Source organism: Saccostrea echinata, unplaced genomic scaffold (assembly GCF_033153115.1).
Source record: "Saccostrea echinata isolate AGI-Se365-2 ecotype Australia unplaced genomic scaffold, CSIRO_AGI_Sech_v1 ptg000132l, whole genome shotgun sequence".
NCBI classification, from domain to species: Eukaryota; Metazoa; Mollusca; class Bivalvia; order Ostreida; family Ostreidae; genus Saccostrea; species Saccostrea echinata.
The window spans coordinates 40,923-61,946 of record NW_026889881.1 but is presented as its reverse complement, the minus strand read 5'-3'; the positions used below and the strand labels follow the sequence as shown (position 1 = coordinate 61,946).

Here is a 21,024-nt window from a genome sequence, read left to right as displayed (position 1 = left end):
AACAATTGAGATTTACCCTTGTGAGCCCCTCCCCACTAGCAATGATCTCTGAGAAACATCTAAGGATGATGTCCCTAATCTCCCTGAAGGGCGGGTCAAACACGATCTTGGGCTCCTCCACCCTCAGTTTAATGATCATGATCTGTGTCTGTACATACTGCAGCTCATCAAACACATCACCAAATTCATTTCCCTCCTAACAACAGAAACATATTTTAAAAAATCAAAATGTAAAACTACTTTCAGATGAATATACATTATTACAATTATTTCTGATTATGCATTCCAGCTTGCAAGTGGCTTGCATTTGATTGGAGCATTGTATAAATTTCTTTCTTTTAAAATTCTGTCTAAGGCTAAATTAATGTTGTAAGATATTTTCAAATCAGCAAACATGTCTAAATGTAAGATATACAAAAAATCAGACTAACCTTGTGGATAGCAAAGAATGAGAGGAAATCTGCAAGAGAGTTAATGACCATGCTTCGGAGCTGAATTGACATGAGGGCAGCCACACAGGCAAAAAACTCCTCCACAAGCTCTGTGGAATCATCGGCACCAGGAGGGACTAGGTGCTGCCAAAGCTCATTCTTATCCAGAAACACTTTGGCACATGTTGGAATCCAACTTAAAAAAAAATAATTGAACATTTTTGTGAGCACTCTTAAACTTTTACCTTAAAATTAATGTATAAATTGGCATGGATTTTAATATCCACAGAAAGCATAAAATCAAATCATGATAAAAGAAGATATCATACTTTTTCCTGAGCACTTCATGGGCATCCCAGCACTGTTTTTTGACCAAGGATTCAAATTCTGATGGCAACAAAGGGAGATCAGCCTCCATCAACTCCTTCAGGTTCACAAATCTCAAATCACTAAACCTGGAAAACATCAGTTTGGCATATATACACAGAACTATCAAATATGCTCTTGTAATGATAAATTATGAAGCATTTCATTTGCGAGTTATTTTTCTCCTTATTTGAAAACTTAACAAAATATTTCCAATTTTTATGATATAAAAAGAAAATGTTAACAAACAAATGATTCATGTAGTTAAAAGTTCAAGCAAATCAGTGTGTCCCATGTACTTACTGGTCAAACCAAATATTTTGTAGCTCCTGCATGATGGCATTTGTGATAAACAAGTGGTTTGTGTTATAATCCTTCCTCTCTCTGTATGTTTCATGCCACGGGACAGGAGCACGAATTATCCTGTAAATGAAATAATTTTCAACAATCAAAATTCATATTCTAAACATAGAGTGCTAGTTACAGTATCAATGGATAAAATGTCTTTAAGCAAACAATTTTTTTCATACCTCTGAGGAAAAGGCAATGGAGTCCATTTAATGTGAAGCCTCTCTTTTTCTTTGGGATCCTTCAATATGTAGTCAACTGAAATATCATGTAAAGAGAATGACATATAATTCTACAAAACATTTTTTAAGGTTTTTCATCCCTATGCTCACTGAAATAAAATTTTGCCAACACTTATGGTTTTACAAATATCTAATGATATTGCATACAACTTCAGTATGCCTTGCAGGGCAAAATCTAATGAAATGACTTTTTTACTAAACAATTTAATAAAGGAATAATAGTCATTTATCCCAGTGAGAATTATCTCCCTTATCAAAGGATCAATGAACCTCAATATCTAAATTTAAATGTGAGTTTTGAATGCTTATTGACTTACCAATGGCTTTCCTGAGACTGAATTCATAATCATTGTTGACCTCTTCAGACAGATCCTCGTTCAGCCATTTTAACTCAAGACTTGTGCAGAGTCTCTCTGGAATTAGCTTCTTCACATTTTTCATAACTTCTGGATCCTGTGGAGCTAGCATGGATCTCTTGATCCCTTTTTCTATGTAGTAATAATATCTCTGAAATATAAGAAAATGTCAAATCTACAGCGTATAAACAATCTGTTAATAGCACTAAAATAATACATGTATATCTTTTTAGAAAAACATATTTTTAACTTAATTTAAGAAAATTCTTTTAACCAAGATTGTCCAATATAATTTGATTTAACTCATGAACTAATCAAACAATACTACTCTTTCAGGGGGTAAAATAAACAATAAAAGGAATCTGATTAAGATCTAAGGAATGCGTACATATTTACCCATTTGTTCTTTTTTTTCTGATTGAGATATGGTAAATACTACACAATTTCCTACCTGTTCATCTCTTTCTGAGGGTATCCCTGTTTCTTGTATAACTTCATCCTCTATTGCTCTCATTATATCCATCTGTTCATTTGGGGTCATGGGTCGGCTGGGAGGTAACTCCTGAATATCAGGCAAGACTTCATGCCCATTCAAGGAGTAGCCATTTCTATCAAACGGAATTAAAGTTTCATAAACATCCACTTCTGAAATCATATATTTGAAATCAAGATGCATGGGGAAAAACAGGTTTTTGTTCAGGAACTATCACTTACTTGTCAATTCCATTGTGACCATTCATTTGGTTTTTGTCCACCATTGTTTTGCTTCTTCCTGGAAGACCATTTGAAGTTCTGGGACTTTTTAGTGCATTTACTGAAAATGAAAACCAATGAAATATAGTCTATGTATTTTTAAATATTATAACGAAATTTGAAAATTTCTCTCTAAAGCTCATTTCCAGCTATTAAAAGAGAATAACTACATTTTGTCTTTGTTCTTGTCAGTTTGGGTAAATCCTTTAACTTTAAATCACTGGCTGAGGGTGTGTAGTTGTTTGCTATGGATTCACTGGGTGTTCTGTGGAATTTTTCCTCCTTAAATGGTGCAGCCAGGGTCCAGGATGTTCCTTTCATGATTGGAGGATGTTCACTATTCCTCAAGACAATCTAAAAAGAAAAAACACACACACAATTAAAAAAAAACATATAATACAATAGAACTCTTTTATATTCCCATGGATTTTTTTAAAATTGCAATCAGATACATACTTAATGTTTATTATTTACAGTAGGATAAAAATTTTCATAGAGGTTTCTTGGAAATATTGAAATAGCCCATAATGAAGCTGAAACAATCATTTACCTGGTATATAGAACAAACAAAAAACACATTTTTTCTCAATTAGGTACCTTATATAGATCAGATGGTTCCTCCACATGCCCTGGTAGAGGTGGCAAACCAGGGAGTCCCCTAGTTTTGCTGCAACTCTGTATGGGAGTTTCCACATACTTAAAATAAAATGAACATTTAGAATTATTACAAATAGTATAAGTGTATCATACAACACTTTGAATGAAAAACTTAACGACTTTATTTTCCTCCACCCATCTACAACTATAACAAAAAATGTTACTCATAAAAAAATTTTTTAAAAAACATGCAAACTTCTGTATTTAACTTGTTTATTAATTCCTTTACCCTGTGAATTGGAGAGGAAAAGTGCTTTAAATTTAAAGATAATGAGTTTATCCTGAAATGGGTAACATGCAATAAGAACCACATCCTGTTGTACGTAGTCTATACTAGTTTATTACAATTTTACCATTTGAAACCGTCCTGGTGAAGACTGAAAACAGTTTAAAACAAAGATAATTTTCATCTGTAAAAAGTTAATTTCTGACAGTTATTTCAACATTAAAGTATATGTGTGCAGTTCATTATTTAAGTGATAGCTTTATGCATAACATCTGTCTGAATCATTTTACTGGTATAATTCCATAAAATCTATTGTTTACAGTCCTATATTTTACATAAGACTGTTACACTTTAATACACACTTGCATTATTTAACATTTCAAAGTTCATTTGAAATGTTGGCAATGTTGCAGACATTTGGAAATAAATAGTTCTGTTAAAAGATTTCTTGGCAATTTTACAAATGTGATTCAACTACATAATCTCACATAATCTGTACTTCGCTGTCTGCACTTCAAGTGTTGGAATTTTGTGCAAAACTAAGTCACATACCTTCTTTGCAAAAGAGCACTGTGTTAATATAATTTGTTATATACATTTACATACAATTAATGATAATTTCAGTTGTTAAACACCACGATGACCCTTACCTTAGCTCTTTCCAGCGCCATGTTTACGTTTTGTGAGGCGCAAATTAATGAATTGTACAAAATTCCGTCGGTGATTTCACAAATGAATAATATCTATCTATGGGTATAGTATTTCCCCAAGAGAGGATCTAAGAAAAAATACACAGATGCTCTTAATATTTTTGTATTTTTTGGCTACTTAACACCACTTCGTATGTCGGTGTCCTCCATTTTCATAAGCAGCATCCGGGCGTTAGTGTTGCTAGGAAAATAACGTGATCGGATTGGCGGAAAATCAGTGCGTTCAAACGTTTAATTAAATCTGATTCTCTAAAGTGTTTGTAAACGCCTGGATTATATTATGAGGGGTGAGATCAAAAGTCAATTGAATTAAGAGGAGGGAGCAGACAAGGTTTTAAGGACATACACAACGTACCTTACCTACTGATAATTTTTCAAGATATTCTTAATTTGAGATTATAGTGTCATCAGATGTTCATATACAAAAAATCAGCATGCATTACCAGGGGTTTTGAAAAGATATTAATTGATGAAAATTCTTGTATAATTCAAAGAAAAATATACAAAAATTACTAAACATATATTCTAGATGTTTTGATTATCCAAACTTGTTTTAGAAGAAGCGTACAACAGCATATTTAGACATTAAAATGTAGCACATAGTTCCTTTAAGTATTGGAACTCTTCAACTCCAGGGAAAAAACCAATAAAGTTCAAACTACGTTGCCTGTGTCCTTAATGTCCGACATCGATATAATTCAGTGGCGGATCCAGGATTCTTGAAAGGGGGGCGACCAGTTGCGGGTCGGGGTGGGCGCCCAGGGTCCACACACACACAAAAATGATTTATTAAATCTTGTTTATTTTTGGACATCTTCTTAGTCCGCCAGTGTAATAACATAAATTTCGAAAGAAAAAAAATACCGTACATGAGACTTTACATTATACGTATTTGAAATGTTCTTTTATGATTCATCATATTAAATAATATGTTATTTATGTCTCTTATTATTTATGTGATCCAAACAAAAAAAAATATTTACAGTGTACTTGTATTTAATACATGTACTAACATTTGTACAGTGCACTTCGAATTAAGATCAACATTCATCACACAAAGTTTTAAGGGAGTTAAGTCTTTAAAAAAAAAGGTGAATTAAATTTTTGAAATTATTTGAACTCGAATTGGGGGAAATGTATTTATAATAAGAAAACTTGTAAAATATTATGCAAAATTAAATGAATAAATTATGTAAAAGCAAATTAATAAAACAGAAACTACAATTATGCTCAGAACTTATCATCGTCGAAAACCACGGCCAAAATGTACGATCCTCTCTCACTCTGGAGAGAGCTATATGCGGACTCCGGACCGTGGCTTGAGACGATGAGAACTTATGTATATGTATAAAAACTATCTGGTTTATTCCTCCTTTAAAATATGTCTTTTTCCTATCAATCATGCAACTCTTTCTCGCTTGAACGTTTGTATATTGTATATTAACAATAATATGAAAATATACAGGTGTATACAATGTACTTTCTTTTTGTCCCATGAGAGCCCTTAATTGGTTAACAAACAAATTGAATTGAATATAGACCCCTTTTTTCCCTATTAATTCATACCTCCGGAACTGCTCGACTTACTTTTGGCTTTAATTTACATGCTTTGAAAATATGATGATATGCCGTAGAAAAAAAAATTTAACAAATAAGTCGAGCAGTTCTGGGGGTATAGAGCGCGCCGGGGAGGGGTCACACACACACACACATGATAGGTACATATGCTAACAAATTATAAGGTAGATTAATTTATTATTTAAAGTTTCAAAATACTGGATGAGAACCAGAGAAATAAATATTACATTTGTATTTTATGTCTCTGAATAAACATATTTTTTTCTCAGACATGGACAATAATCTACAGATATCATATTGACAGAAAACATAATATTCGATTAACGAATGCATATATATATATATATATATATATATATATATATATATATATATATATATATATATATATATATATATATATATATATATATATATATATATATATATATATATATATAAAATAATTTATTATAATACTTAAGTATACTTAGGAACTATAATTAGACCATATAATAATATTGTCGTTTACTGATTTTTATTTAAAAAGTAAAATAAGTACACGACTATAGTCGCGTGCTTATTTTTATTTTCAAATAAAAATCAGTAAACGACAATATACATTATATTTAAATATCATAATACTTTTAGTTGAGTCAGGGTTATTTCGAAAAGGAATAGGGAATATGGTACTCATTCCCTTATAAATGTAAAAGGAATTTCTCTGCCATACGCTTTAAAAAGAATTACAAAACAGGAAAAAGGGAGCGGTGTGCAAATTAAGTTCAATAGCCTTTAACAGTGTATACATCTTAATATCTGTAGTTTTGAAATTAATTGTCGATGTATGAAATTAAATAAAAAGATGTTTGGTTTGATGTAGTTTGTAAGGAAGACAAAACAGTTTTACTGTCAGGTAAACCATCACCTTGATCAATTAATGTTCGTAACTTAATTAACTGCTAGACTTTTTGAAGCTATGCAGTAGTTATCTCTCTTTGCACATTTTAACATGAATATATAGATCAATTTTTTATGCAATATAGTCATTGTCATCAATTGGAATAAAATAATAAAATTGCACAAATACCTTTACCAGTATTTGTATGATTTGGAAAAACATCTAGTATTTTATCATGTTTGTTGCTTATAAATCAGTTGTAAAATTGTCAAGGTTACTCAGATGGGATTAAGTTGTTGCTACAAAGCATTCTACCTTTGACCAGTTGATTCGAAGCATCAATGTAAAATAGCTTCAAAAAACATCCATGTAGAAGTTTTTTTGTATTTGTTTTTTTGGTTGTTTGTTGTTGTTGTTATTAGTATCCTATTTAAACTTACCCTCATCATATCAGTGCTTCAGAGGCATCACTGTCTGTCACAATTTTCTATCTCAAAGGCTTTTGGAGACTTCAAGAATGATCATGTATTATTGTCTGTGATTAATCAACAGAGGAGGGTAGACACTGTGAGGAAATGCAATTAAGTATCCAAGGAAATCAAAATGAAATTCAATTTATCTTATTGATGACAATTATTTTCAAGAAATGAAAATCTACATGTACTTCAGTACTAAACTGAAAAAAAAACTCAATTTACTCCATGTCAATAAATTTTTTTTTATCTGTGACCACCACATGGGGAGGGTAGGGGTCCACTATCTGGATGTCAGTCAGTTCTATAACAGCACCTGTCTGTGCCGACAAGTTGAATATTTGCGCGTTGACATCCCAAAATGCTTATATTTACATTCTCTAATTTTTTTTTTTCTCAGTTTAGTGCCTTTCAGAACTGGTGTTAAAAAAATACTTTTTTGACGTGGAAGGTTACATAATGCAAATTAAAATGGCAAGGGGAAAAAAATGACTAATCAATCTGAAATGTAAAATTTTCTATTTCTATAATAGGGTACTTGTTTTTAATTAAATTGAGCCAGCAAAATATACATTTTGGTGTTCTTAGTGTATCAAAAGTGTACATAGTGCCTTTTGTATATTCTTTCACCCCATAACAATGTTTCATGTGTGTTTATAGAGGGTTGAAAGTTGTCGATTTTCCAATGGATTTAACAGAGAAAAAAATTACACTGAAAGTAAATATATATAACTTTTTCAAAATAAATTTTCAACTTCATAAGTGCAGCAACATGTAGGGAAAAGAAAACCTCAGAAAGAAACAAAAAAATTCATTTCATTTCAATAATTTATTCAATGAGAGATTCAAAGTAGATCAAAAAATCTCCCATTTGACATCATTGTATGTACAATACTTGATAACAATATATATAGTAACAAACACAGGGTAAGATATTACAACTTCCTGTAAACCACCTGTTAATAACAACAAATCAATATACGAAACTGAACACAAATATCGTATCCAGTATTCTCATTCATTGCACTGTACAGCTTTACCTGTAGAATACCTTTAATTACAAAATATAAATACTTTTTTTAAAAATATAAACACTTTTCTTTGGACCGAATAATGTGAATTGAATGAATATGGTCGTTATTATTTTCCTGTGAAATTATGGTCTCTTACGATAGAATGGACAATGAAAATGATGTGACTGAGATCAGACTTTGCCTTGACAGACATGTTTTTATCACATACACCGTGAAACAGACAGCACATATCAAAATATAGCACTTAAACATCAGAGACATGGAATCAGGAGCACTCTTAAAGACATGATCCTCAAATCCAAAGAAAAAAATATATAAACTACTATTTTAGGAATTTTTTGTTTTCCAAATTGAAAAAAAAAAGAATAATATTTTCCCCCAAAGATTATTACATTTTCTATATATATAAAAAAAAGATTTCAATTTTTAATTCATAGTTCTATACAATCATGCAATAAATACATGCATTTGGCATATCTTTTATACAATATACATGTACAGTGTACATTTACAAATACAAAAATGGTCCCTGGGGAGAAGTCAATGAATATAACCATGCAAAGTCACTCATTAAAATTCGTCCAAAAAAGAAAATCTCATGATAAATATAAAGAACTATAATATATACTGCTTAGAAAATTTAGAAACAATTACATATGAATATAGAATTGTTTTTCAAATCAATTATACTTGTTCTTTTTTAAAAAAAGATGAGTTTTGTAAAAATTTCTGTCCATACATGGATAAGCCATAAGCTTCTTTGGTCAATTACTTTTAACAACAATATCAAAGATGTTAAGTACACAAGATAAAGCATTCTATAAATAAACATATGGACAACCCAGGAACACAATAATACTATTAGTCCATTATCTTCCTCGAGACCAGTAGTCTCTATGCCCTATATACTGATAGACAGTTTTCTCTGTACACAAATCAATGTCTACCACAATGCCTCTCTTGCATTTTATTTTCTGGCAGTGAATCATTTTCCTTGACAAGTTAGACTCTTTTAGTCACTGACTTTTAAGTCTCTTAACTTGAACATGGAATGGCTTTCCAAAAATGCTGACAGCAGATTGGTCAAAGAATGACTAGGAAGTGAACGAGATCAGCCAATGGGATGGCTTGTAAGAACTGGAATGCAGCACTAGGTCCCTGTACCATTGTCATGGAAATTCCAATCACACTCCTGCACTAGCTCTGGGAAAAAAAAAACAATTGTTATAAACACTGGAAATTATATGTACACATTCATCAACTAGTATTTCATGAACTGAAAACAGCATCCATTTTACGCATGTTTTATGCAAGTGCATTTGAAACTGTACTCACTTTAACTGTTTGTGTTTCTCTTTTTCAAAACTCTTTTCTGGGGCCTCACATTCAAAGGATGCTAAGGCTAGTGCTGTAAAGGAAAAAAAAGAGGGGTGAAATTTAAATTATTTTAAGAATTGAGAAAACAACTCCATTTCTGCAAATTGTAACTATGTTGCTATAATATTCTTTTTTTTTTAAATAATGCAAGAGTAAGCTTTAATACTTACTTGATTCTGAGAATACAGGTGATGTTAATAAGTAATTGATCACTTTGTCATTCTTTGTGAATGGACACTGAAAAGAAACATAAATATTTCAATTACCATTTAATCAAACAAAAGTTGACATTTTTATAATGGGTATTGTTAGATCTTAAGTAATGACACTTGAAATAAATAGGTATCTTTAAACTATCGCTGACATAAATCAACCTGTCGCCAGGTGTTACATATGCCCTTTTCAGGTAAACATGTACCTCTTTCTGTAATTTGTCAAGGTGTACTTTTCCACAAGATATTGATCAATTAATTGTATAACCTATCATTACAGTGTAAAGTCAACAGACAATAGCCCCAGGACATCAAACAGAATTGAAAAGATAAAAGACCCAAGAATAGTCTATCTGGATTTCAATAATAGGAATGAAAGGAACACGTTATTAATGTTTCAGGAAAGGGAAAAAACAAATGGCTAAAGAACAAAAGAAAAAACATCATGTTGCATGTCCATATTGATCAAGACAACATCAAATATGTATGACCTACCTCACACTGCTGCCAAGTAATGAAGTCCGAGATCTGTTTCGCCAGCTGCCAGAACTTTTCAAAGTTGATATCACCATTTGGAAGTTTGTTAGAACATGCTTCATTCAGGAAATACAAGTCTTTCACAAACAAACTAAAGAATGGAATGATGATCTGCAAAAAGAAAGAAGAAATGTCGAGCCATTACTAAGAGTTACCTCCCTTTACACACAATTTTTTTTTCTTCTTGATATCATCTGCTAATTTGACAGATTACATTCTGATAAGAAACTTTACCTTTTCTTCTTTGCTGCTTGCTTCTGCACTTTCAGACCTCCACATGGCTGCCTTGAGACAGGACCTGTATATCCCAAAATTACTGGTAGGGTCCATCTGATGCTCCAGAATCTCAAACTTGGCTCTGTTGACTCGGGACCACTGAAATTAAAATATTCATTGAAAAATTACACCTTTTGAATAAAAAAAAAAACGTTCAACAGTAGAAAAATCTTAAATCTTAAAAGAACTTTCCATCCCATATCTCTTACCGTTTTCTTTAACCGTGAGACCCAGGTCATGTTCATCCCTGCTATAATGGCCATCAGTGAATTGAAGTTGCCCATGTTTATACACTCTTTTGCCACATCCACAAAATACTCAATGATTCGGACCCGACTCTTTTTCTTTAAATGCTACAATAAAACAACTCTAAGTTCTATTTCTCTATCAAACATGAAACAGTTTTAATATGACATTTCTTCCTTAATTATAAAGACAATATGGAGACAATTAAAAGTCTATTTAATACATACTGAGCAAATTTCTGTCGTAACAAAATAACTGAGCCTGTTGAACCACTGTACGTAAGCTTCCAGGTTACTGGTTTTCTTCATGTCCTTGTAGGTGGGCTGAAAATTAAAATACTAATTATTAAACTTTTATAACTTTGAGAGAGTTTGTTGTTATTTAAACACACTGTGTTATTGTTGAACCACCATTAAATGATGTTATAGCTTTCCGTCTAGGCGGAAAAGCAATTATTACCTCTTTTGTGCTTGACTCTTTTGAAAAAGCTTGAACAAATTCCTCTGGTCCTATGTGACTTAACCTCTCCTATAAGGAAAAAGAAATATCTCATTAAAAATCAGAATCAGTTTAAGATTTCAATTTATTTTCTATTTATGAAAGTTGAGACAGAAATATCAGGTATCACTTGTCACATGTTTACTTAAACTCACCAGTTCTATGTGAGTCAGTTGTTGAGCTAACTCGACAGGACTTGGACAAATTTCAGTTATATCTGTCTGTAAATGAAAAAAAATTGAAATTATCAAGCCATATAAATTTTAAATGGTTTCTCCATACATCCATTTCCTATTAAAGGCCCATTACACACTTAACTGACATGAAATTGATATATTGTACCTAGGCCACATTAATTCAATATATACAGACAGGTACACGTATGCACTTTAATTCACCTGAAGCTTTCACCTGCTGTTATAAACAGTTCTTATCAGATGGTGTTTGAATTTCAATAAACATTCAATTGATTGATTTGCAATTTCCGTCACTTGTTTCTATGATATCGTGGCAACCAAACATTTGGTAAAAAAAACTACCTTGTTTCTTGTGACTCACTTAATGTGACTCAATAATAAAACTTACTGTTGGCACTTCCTGAGTTTGGGACTTTGAAGTTGCTTCGCTGTTCCATTTGGCTAAATCATCCTCGTAACTCTGTAATTCAGCCAGCTGTACAACAGAAACCAAATCAATATAAAACTTCTATTTATTCTGACAATCTCTCTAAGATGCATGAGAGAGAGTATAATGTGCATTTAATTTGCATTCATGAACTGATCAAATCAATATTTTCAACAAAAAGGGCAACATATCACTCGATATCTTGATGATTTATTGCCATTCATATTTCATGATTTCATGGAAATATTGCACATTTAATGCTTTTCCAGATAAAACACTATTGTCAAAAAAAGCTTTTTACATAACTTAAGGCTGCAAGAAACATTCTATATCCATAGTTTTGTTCATATGAAACATTTTTTGCTTACAAAAGCTTTTTACATATTTGAGATAACTTATTCACAAGAAGAAAACTATAGAACAAACCTTTTTAACCAGGGAATGTGTAATATTTGTGACATCAGGCCTAAGTTCAGGGTAGATAACCAGAATTCGTTGTGTGATCTCCTTTAATTTCTTCATCATCCGTTCATCCCGGAAATCGTAAGGAAACATGTCTGCCCACTCGCTCAGCAGTTGAATGATATTTGGGCCAAACTTGCCCATCTTTTCTTTCCTCTGTTCATCTTCCGACAGATTCTGCTGCAGAATGCATACCTTAAAAAAAAATTTAAACTTCAAAATCTAATTCTATCTAAGGTAAAAAACTTTCTCAGGGGAAAGAACTCCATTAAACTCTATACAAGGGCATGCAGAGTAATCAAATTAAAAAGCTATAGCTGTGTACAAAAATGTGAATAATTTGTGATTTCTTTAAATTGGGTCATTGTATAAATTACCATAACATTACACTGAGTAGAACTACAAATATGAAAGGTGGACATATTTATGTTCTAATATGGTCAATTAACAATGCATATATAATTGACCTTGTCAAGGAAAGAATAAACTGTTAACATAGAGTGACTGATATTCCACTTCCTTAGCTTCCACATTCCTTAAACTTTTATAATAATATTAATTGATTATCATCTTTAATTAGTCAGTTACCTGACAGACTTCATTTAGCAGGTCATGAGGTCGTATAAACAGACGAGAGCTGAGCAGAAAGGCAAACACATAGGTTTTCTACAAAAAATAAAATATATATCTAAGATATATTTCTAATCATTAATTATAAAGAAAAGATTATAATAATTAAGTATACCAACAGTCATCATTTATATTATCCATATATAGTAAATACTTGAAGGTATTATTTACAAATACTTACATCAGGATTATATTCATCTGTGGGGACAAGATGTTGAATTAAAGCCTCCATAGTTCCTGCCATTAGTATACCATCAGAGAATATCAAGGCCTGCAACACAATATCATTCACGTCATAAATCACATTTATAACTTTTACAAGTCTAAAGGTCTTGTTATCTCTGGCTAAATAAGAAACGTCAATACTGTCTGCAGCTTAATAAAAACAATCAACCTGCAGTGCATGAACAAAAATCTTCTGTTACTGAGAATCTCAGTAATTCAGGGTAGTATGTACATCCAATGACTGACAGTATAATTAAACTGATATTCCTCTTTGATATATGTATATTTACTGTTTCGATACAAGTAGGCAAAACCGCAACATGAATAGAATTCTTTCTTAAATCTCCTTGAACTGTATTTCCCCGAAACTATATATGACTTCTTTCAATGAGTGGGTTTTAATATTTTTTTTATAGAAAATACCATGATGAATTTATTTCCCTGTTTAAAAATATCAAATCAAACCATAAACTTACATGAATGTGTTTCAGTAAAGATCTACCAAAATACCTAGACACATTTTTTAAGAAGGAGTTAACCATCTTGCAGAACCAGTCTATAATGACGTACGCGAATTAATGACTATGAAATACTTAAATTATAAAGCAACAGTTTTCATATCAATTAATTCATCAAAGCAAAAATGTCTTGGAAAAATGTTAAATAGTGAGCAGAAATCACACACTTCACTAAATAAACATAGTTTTTTGGCAAAACCTTTTTGGAACATCAAAGACCCCCAACCATTTGAGTGAATTAATTAGTTTGGAGAGTAATTAACACCTTTATTAATCTGCTCAACAGCATTTAATTTTTCATATTGCTATTTTATCCAGGGGAAAAAAATCCACATTTTTTGAAATGTACCTTTTGAAAATTTTACATAATTTTGTTAATCAATTTTTTCTACTTTTTATTTTTAAATAAAAAATTTTAAAAAAAATTTAAATTGAAATGAATTTACCTCTAGGTTTTTTAAATTAGATCCCAAACACATATGTTCCTTGAATAAACAATGAATTAATTAATGTGTGACAAATTCTCAAAATTAGTCACCCATTCCACTTGAACAAATTCTATCACATAAAAAATTTCCAATACACGTCCTATAGCAATAACGACCAGCTAAACACTAAACACACTTCAGCATTACTGCTTGCTTAAATACTGCCGCGATCATCTTTCTGCTGCGCAAGATCGCTCTTGAATAACTATATGCCAACTGTCAGAAGGCAGCTAAGCAATAGAACAACAGGATACAAACTCTACAGTTCCTAACAACTTGTTTTTGAATTCATTCAAGAAATTTGTTGCAATTAAGTTCAGGAAGCACTTAGTAAAATTGAAATCAACCAATTTGCTGGTATCCTTACCAATACTGATTATAGTATTTCCTGAGATAAAAACCGAGTAAACAGGACTTTCGCCAATAAGCAAGCAAACTCGAGTGATATAAATCTCCACTTTCAGGATTTTAAATTGGGTATTTTTTTCAAATATATTGTCGTTATCGGAACAAGTCCACACAAATCAAAGTTATCAGTGGCTCGACATGTAAGCGATTTCGAAATTACGAAAAACCATTATAACAGAACCTGTAGAAAATTTTTATCTTGAAGGTAAAATTGATACAATGAACAAAAGTTGACTCCAGAAATCAAAGAATAATTTATTGATTTCCTGTACAGCATGGACAACACTATTTGTAATCCAACAGCCCGGGGTGGAGAGGACAGGTATCTTAGTTGTACCTGTTCATGTTATAATTAGAAATTATGATTTTGAAATTGATTACTAACCAGGTATTACTGCATGTTCTGTAAACAAGACAAGTTTGTATTTAACTTCAAAGACTTTTTTTTAATTATTTATTACTAGTAGATCTGGTATGTACATTGATACTAGACACATAGTGCTTTTAATCTTGTCAAGTAAAACTAATTTATCGTTTCATTACTATTTAAGGTATAAATGATAGATATACCTGGTACTTGCAAACTCTATGCATAATTCTGCAAACTTAAACAAATAATTTTAAATAAAAAATCTTACTATTGTGATCCAATTTTGTTCAACATTTAAGATACACATGTAACTTGGACTTAAATGAACGACCTTGCTACTGCATGAAGATGAACTTTTTAACCTTAGATTTTCATGTCTGAATAATTTGACATTTTTGTGACAAAAGCCTCTGTGGGTGGATTAACCACTGTCAAAGGTTGGGGAGGGGTTCAGCATTTGTGGTCTACGAATTGAGCTTCACACAAATCCCCATTCACAATCAAAGACAGCGGTAGCATTTGGTACAAGATCTGGTTTCAGTAAATTGGACAATTTCTAACTTTTTCTGGTTCAATTACTTGACACTAGTAAATCTGATAAGAGGAATGTTTAAAGAAGTTTAGGGAGAGAGCTGGAGCCTATGGGGGCGTGTTTTGACCCTGCAGCCAAAAAGAACACCTAAGGTTGCAATATTGGGGTCACTACTTGATGCATTAAATGGCATGCATGACTTCCCATAAAAAAAATAAAATGAATGAGTAAAAATAGAGGAGTGATTTTCCAGAAAATTAAATTAAGAAATTAACTTTAAGTGAAAGAACGTGTACCCCTGATACAACTTCCAAACATTTCAGAAAAGAATAATAATGGAATATGAGATACCAGACAGAAACCTCCTTAGAAATACTGTCTATACTAACGTTTCCATATTCAATACTTTGTACAAATTCTGGTTATGGACTATTGGGTGATAAATAAATTAACACTGCCAAGATTTCTTAGTACTATACATATATACATAAATAAAGGTCATTGTTTGGTGATGTTCATGATGTAGTGCACTCAAGATTGCACCAAGACAACAAAGTGTAAATTCCAACACAGTATTTCATAACTGATATTTTGGAGTGAACATTTTGGTTACACATACCTGGTCTTTAGAGTAATGGCTACATGTATTGTTGTTATTATTCCCCGTCTGACTATGATCAAACATCTGAGAGAAGCTGAGCATCTGGGGGCTCACAGTTCTCTATCAACGAAAAAAAAAATATATTCATAATCTATAAACAGGTACTTTTTTATTTCAATAACTCTATATAACTTTCATACAAAGAAAATATCAATTTATACTGATTATTACCACATAACAATTTTGCTAAATATAAAGCCTTCAGTTGTTTATTTGCTAATGATTATGTTTTGGGATTAATTTATAGTGTTAAATAAATGGATCTAAACTACAGCCTTATTTGACACTATGGCATTATTGATTCTCATTGCCTTACAATGATATTACCATATATATCCGTAATCACTCGCATCAGTAAAACCATGTTTAAGTTCTTCAAGAGGTGTTAAAAATACCCAGCCTCCAATCAAAATAAACACTATTGCGTCAAATGGTCTAAATAAAGATTTTTTTTCACGTAGCAGGAATTTAAACACCCAATGAAATTAAAGCCGGCAATTGATCAGGCTCTGGCAATTGATTGCAAACTTTGTGGGAAGTAATGACATCATATCCAATCATTTTATTCAAGTGGAATCGCAAAAAATACTTCACAACTCTAAATACGTGTACACAATACATTTTAGTTCAGTCCTCTTGTAACACTTATGACTGAATATTGCACAAATATAGCAATGAAATCAGATTGTGTTCCCAATGGACTCAGTATAAGAGGGCTGAAATCATGTGAGATTGTTTTCCATTCCTTTTACGGAAAATTGTTAATGTTTTGTTTATTCACTTGCACACTTAAGACATTCAAACTCTGGACTTGATGCTAAGCAATCTATATTTGGAAATGACTAATGAAATATTCGATCTCTGCACTGCCTTGTGAGATGATGATAACTGCTTTGAACCTTGATGCAAGATAATTGCACAATCTTCTAAAAAAAATGCTTCTTTCAAGGACAGAAGAGATTAAAAACTCTTGTAACAGTAACCACTTGTTAACCTCAAAAAATGGCTAACTTTACAGTTAATCATCAGAATTGATCTGATGAGCTCTCTCTGGAAATTTGAAATCTGATATTATGAAAAATAATATCTTTATTACATTTGTACTTCAAAGGTTCCATAATGCATGACTAAATCCAATAATGGAATGGTCAATAAATGGTAAATAGGTCAAATTGGCCAGTAATATGGAAGTCCAGTGTATTCAAGTCTGTCACATCCAGTCCCCATGGTCTACAGTCATTTATCTGTGGAGTCTTAATGCTGAGAGATTTATAGGTCTGTAATGGAATAACAGGTTCAGCAAAGTTCCTTGTCTGATGCTGTGTCTAAAGTTATTTATTTTTTTCCCTTTATCTTGCCTGTATTGTTTTTACCTTCTACTGTTATTATATGTTATTTATGTACAGCATTTGTACAGTAGCTGGATGAAAATCCTTCTTCCCAACTAAATAAAATGTGCAGAAAAACCTTGAAATTATAGTTTAATATTAGCTTTAAAAAGGAATACATCAATTAATGCTTCAGAGAAGCAAATTTGATACTGCATAAAAATCTGAAGCAGGAAATACCATTGAACACCTCCCATACCAAAGATAGCCTTTTATAATAAATGTTCAGACTTTACATATCCTGCAGGAAACAGAACTGTGTTCTTTTTCAGTCAGTTTCATCCTCTTTAGAAGTGGCCCTCTTGAGACTGCCATTCATATTTTACAATACAGGATTGTAACAAAGAGAGTGTGTGGTATAATCCTCACGTAAACCCTGACCACACAACATACTCCACAGAAGAATAAGTCAGTCATTCATAAAAATCTGTTACAGAATCCAGTTTGCAGATATATATTATAACAACGAAACATTGTGCATTGCTTGTTATAAAAACAGAAATATGTAAAGCGCACAGTGTACTACATACTTTGGCCTAAAGTGAACCCAAACCTATGTCAGACCCTTTTCTCCCTCCAACTTAAAATGCAGTCAAACTTTGCATGCATGGCTCTTATCATTAAAATCATAACTGAAACATTAATTGACAAATGTTGTTTAGATTCTGCACAAAACAAAAATTATGCATCACACTACTTCCTTCAATAAAATTTTAAGGGGGTAGGGGTGGGTTAATAATAATTTACCTGTTGAAACAGACAATCATTCAAGAGGACCACCATTATCACCAACTCAAGAGAGCACTAAGCAGACTTCTGTAACCAATGTCTTAATTCCTTTTTTGCCCTAAAATTTATTGCCTCACTCCCTATAAAAGAACACAATTTGTATTGCATTATCAGCAGCAGTGAAGAGGAGCAGAAAAACTTTGACGGCACCCATAAAAGATTAGGTATTAGCACTGTCTGGTGTTCCTAGCCTGAGGGCGATTGTCACCTCTCAATGTCTCAGACAGTTCCACTAGGAATTTTATCTTCTCTCTTGTGCAATCTGTCTGGTAAATGTCAACAGAAGTGCACTGGTGTTCCTGCCAGATGCCCTTAAAATGATATTGCAAAGGATAGACAAATTAATTTGTCAGCATATTACACAATTTAAGGTCCATGGAATAAAGTGGATCAAAGATACCCAACAAGCTAAAAGAATTAGAATGATCAATTCTATGAAACAACTTGAATATCTTTCATGGATTCCAAAAATAATAACCATATTAATTATGAATTTAAGATCCAACTAATTAAATGAAAAGAAGATATCTTTAAAGCCAAAGGAATTAGAATAAAATTCTATGAATTAAGACACAGTCTTTCATGGTTTCCCAAAATAAACTGTTATCATCAAAATCCCATCATGCATCCTGAGATTGTAATCTACAATGTAAGATATCAAAGGTTATAAAAGAGAGTTTGGAAACACATCTGTGTTTGGGGCTATAATAAACTTGATTCTGTTGCTGGCATTTGATCACGTGCTCAGAAGACCATCAACTTGACCTTGACCTGTTCTTTTACCTTTTTTAAATATACACTTACCACTACATTCAAGACAAATCCTGGAATAACTTATTTAACTTATAAAAACTCATGAGTAATACTGTTACTCTGTACAATAAGACTAAGACTTATATAAGACAATTATTTTCTTACAGCAGAATAAACACATTTCTTTCTTTTTTTTTCTGTGCAGAAATGTCCACCTTAATAAAAGCAACTTTAGCACTTTTTCTCTCTTGGAAAATCCTGAGCAAATTTTGCATTCTTTAAGAAATGTCTTCAGAGAAAGAAAATGAAAAGAAACTAACTAAATAGTGGAATGCACTTTCAATCACAAAATGCACATTCTGAAAATAGCTTGCAGAAACACCTTATGACGTACATATAGGAAAGATGCACTCTTGACAAATAGCATCTGCCAGGCAAAACAATAAAACAAATCTGATACACATTCAACACAGAAAGTGGCTAGGGCAGTTAATGTCAGACCGCCTTTAATTGAAGAAATATACCCTTACCTCTTAATTCAAGATAAATCCACATCAACTCATCACCTTATATCTTATTCCGAGGCACATCCAATTATATGAAACATGTTTACGATAAAGTTTGGCAATTGTTCAGGGTTTATATATATATAAAAATTAACATCATCCAACTCCTGTGCTCGGTCAAGAAGATTAATTCACAATCAAATGACTTGGTATTGAAGATGTATTCACTTACATCAAAATATTACTTGTAAATTAGGGAGATACAATGTCCCAGTACCTTACTCCTAATCTAAACATTCCTCCACAGTAAACTCATCAATGAAAATTCCTGCAAGGGACGTCAGCGAAAAAAAATTCTTCTTGCAATATTCAAAGAATAAATAGCATTCTTTGACTTTGCCCCATAATTAAATGTTAGGGAATAATAAGTAAATGAAGCTGCTATTTGAATATAAAGAAGTCTTTGTGAAAGAACCATTAAGAATAGTTCATTACGTTTATTTTCACCTAATGGATGCCTAAAATAAACCCACTAAAACACAGATTTCTTGACGATAATTCAAAAATTGGATATATAGGTCTCGAGCAGTGTTTTGTGTTTATCAAAAACACCTAGATTTGAGAAATGTGATCCAAAATCAATTTGTAAATTTTAAAGCACTATGATAAAAAGAAGTGGATCTATACTCCCACATTTATAGCTTCAAAGTCAATGTTACCAGTAATGAACAAATAGAGGAAAACAAGTAATTGGTTATAACCTTGATATCAATTTACCATTTCACTTTATATTTCCTGTGTACTGTTTTATAAGTATGTATGCTTTGTCAACATTTGATGAAAATAAAACTGGAGTGAGTTGTTTAATATTGTATGTACTTGTATTTTTCTAAATCTCCCCAAACTTTTCAATAAAGCCTGAGTCATTTGCAGAAAAAACCCATGTATTAATATGAGTTTTATTTGTGGCCATAAAAAAAGTGTCAATTACTGTTGGCCATAACTGCTTTCAATAATCCAGATGAATAAACTGGCCTTAGATACTTTCTAGGTAATTACCAGTTAGACAGACTCTACCATTAGCTTAAACTAATAAGGTCCACACAAAGACATGAAAGGTTACAAAATTTAGCCCCATAATTGAATACCATTCCATTAGAATCCTCATAATGGGGGGAATTTGACAAATCTATTACCAGTCACAGAAAAGACATTCATATTAAGTTACTCATCCATCACCTTAAAGGAAAGGTCATTGGACAGAAAAGATTGCTACTAAGTTTTCTACTTGTTAAAAATTATTCATATATATATATATATATATATATATACATATATATATATATATATATATATATATATATATATATATATATATATATATATATATATATATATATATATATATATATATATATATATATCTATCTATCTATCTATCTATCTATCTCCAAGTTTCCCAAAATCTCA

The 21,024-nt window shown here is 31.7% G+C and overlaps 2 protein-coding genes across 5 annotated transcripts in view; both read right to left on the bottom strand.

Annotated features, from left to right (window-relative positions):
• The window catches only part of LOC133177412 (dynein axonemal heavy chain 3-like), a 35,963-nt gene extending 31,819 nt beyond the window's left edge, over nucleotides 1-4,144 (bottom strand). The window contains exons 1-11 of the mRNA XM_061312454.1: nucleotides 4,030-4,144; nucleotides 3,094-3,192; nucleotides 2,667-2,850; nucleotides 2,458-2,557; nucleotides 2,195-2,351; nucleotides 1,705-1,894; nucleotides 1,328-1,403; nucleotides 1,101-1,220; nucleotides 761-886; nucleotides 432-627; nucleotides 17-196 (exon numbers count right to left, since the gene is read on the bottom strand). Of these exons, the coding sequence (XP_061168438.1) occupies nucleotides 17-196; nucleotides 432-627; nucleotides 761-886; nucleotides 1,101-1,220; nucleotides 1,328-1,403; nucleotides 1,705-1,894; nucleotides 2,195-2,351; nucleotides 2,458-2,557; nucleotides 2,667-2,850; nucleotides 3,094-3,192; nucleotides 4,030-4,050 (1,449 nt within the window). The 5' untranslated portion in view covers nucleotides 4,051-4,144. The remainder of the gene's footprint in view (nucleotides 1-16; nucleotides 197-431; nucleotides 628-760; nucleotides 887-1,100; nucleotides 1,221-1,327; nucleotides 1,404-1,704; nucleotides 1,895-2,194; nucleotides 2,352-2,457; nucleotides 2,558-2,666; nucleotides 2,851-3,093; nucleotides 3,193-4,029) is intronic.
• Nucleotides 4,145-7,834: 3,690 nt separating this feature from the next.
• LOC133177413 (ras-GEF domain-containing family member 1B-A-like) overlaps nucleotides 7,835-21,024 on the bottom strand; it is a 32,639-nt gene continuing 19,449 nt past the window's right edge. For 2 of the 4 annotated variants that reach the window (XM_061312457.1, XM_061312456.1), the window contains 14 exons: nucleotides 16,077-16,178; nucleotides 13,098-13,187; nucleotides 12,875-12,952; nucleotides 12,251-12,481; nucleotides 11,786-11,872; nucleotides 11,356-11,421; nucleotides 11,162-11,230; nucleotides 10,930-11,025; nucleotides 10,666-10,809; nucleotides 10,415-10,555; nucleotides 10,139-10,291; nucleotides 9,602-9,668; nucleotides 9,390-9,462; nucleotides 7,835-9,257 (listed from right to left, as the gene is read on the bottom strand). In XM_061312457.1, coding sequence (XP_061168441.1) covers nucleotides 9,239-9,257; nucleotides 9,390-9,462; nucleotides 9,602-9,668; nucleotides 10,139-10,291; nucleotides 10,415-10,555; nucleotides 10,666-10,809; nucleotides 10,930-11,025; nucleotides 11,162-11,230; nucleotides 11,356-11,421; nucleotides 11,786-11,872; nucleotides 12,251-12,481; nucleotides 12,875-12,952; nucleotides 13,098-13,187; nucleotides 16,077-16,160 — 1,398 coding nt within the window. In that variant the 5' untranslated portion in view covers nucleotides 16,161-16,178 and the 3' untranslated portion in view covers nucleotides 7,835-9,238. Of the gene's footprint in view, nucleotides 9,258-9,385; nucleotides 9,463-9,601; nucleotides 9,669-10,138; nucleotides 10,292-10,414; nucleotides 10,556-10,665; nucleotides 10,810-10,929; nucleotides 11,026-11,161; nucleotides 11,231-11,355; nucleotides 11,422-11,785; nucleotides 11,873-12,250; nucleotides 12,482-12,874; nucleotides 12,953-13,097; nucleotides 13,188-14,105; nucleotides 14,287-16,076; nucleotides 16,179-21,024 lie in introns of those variants that run through there. The other 2 variants (XM_061312458.1, XM_061312455.1) reach the window with 2 other exon arrangements.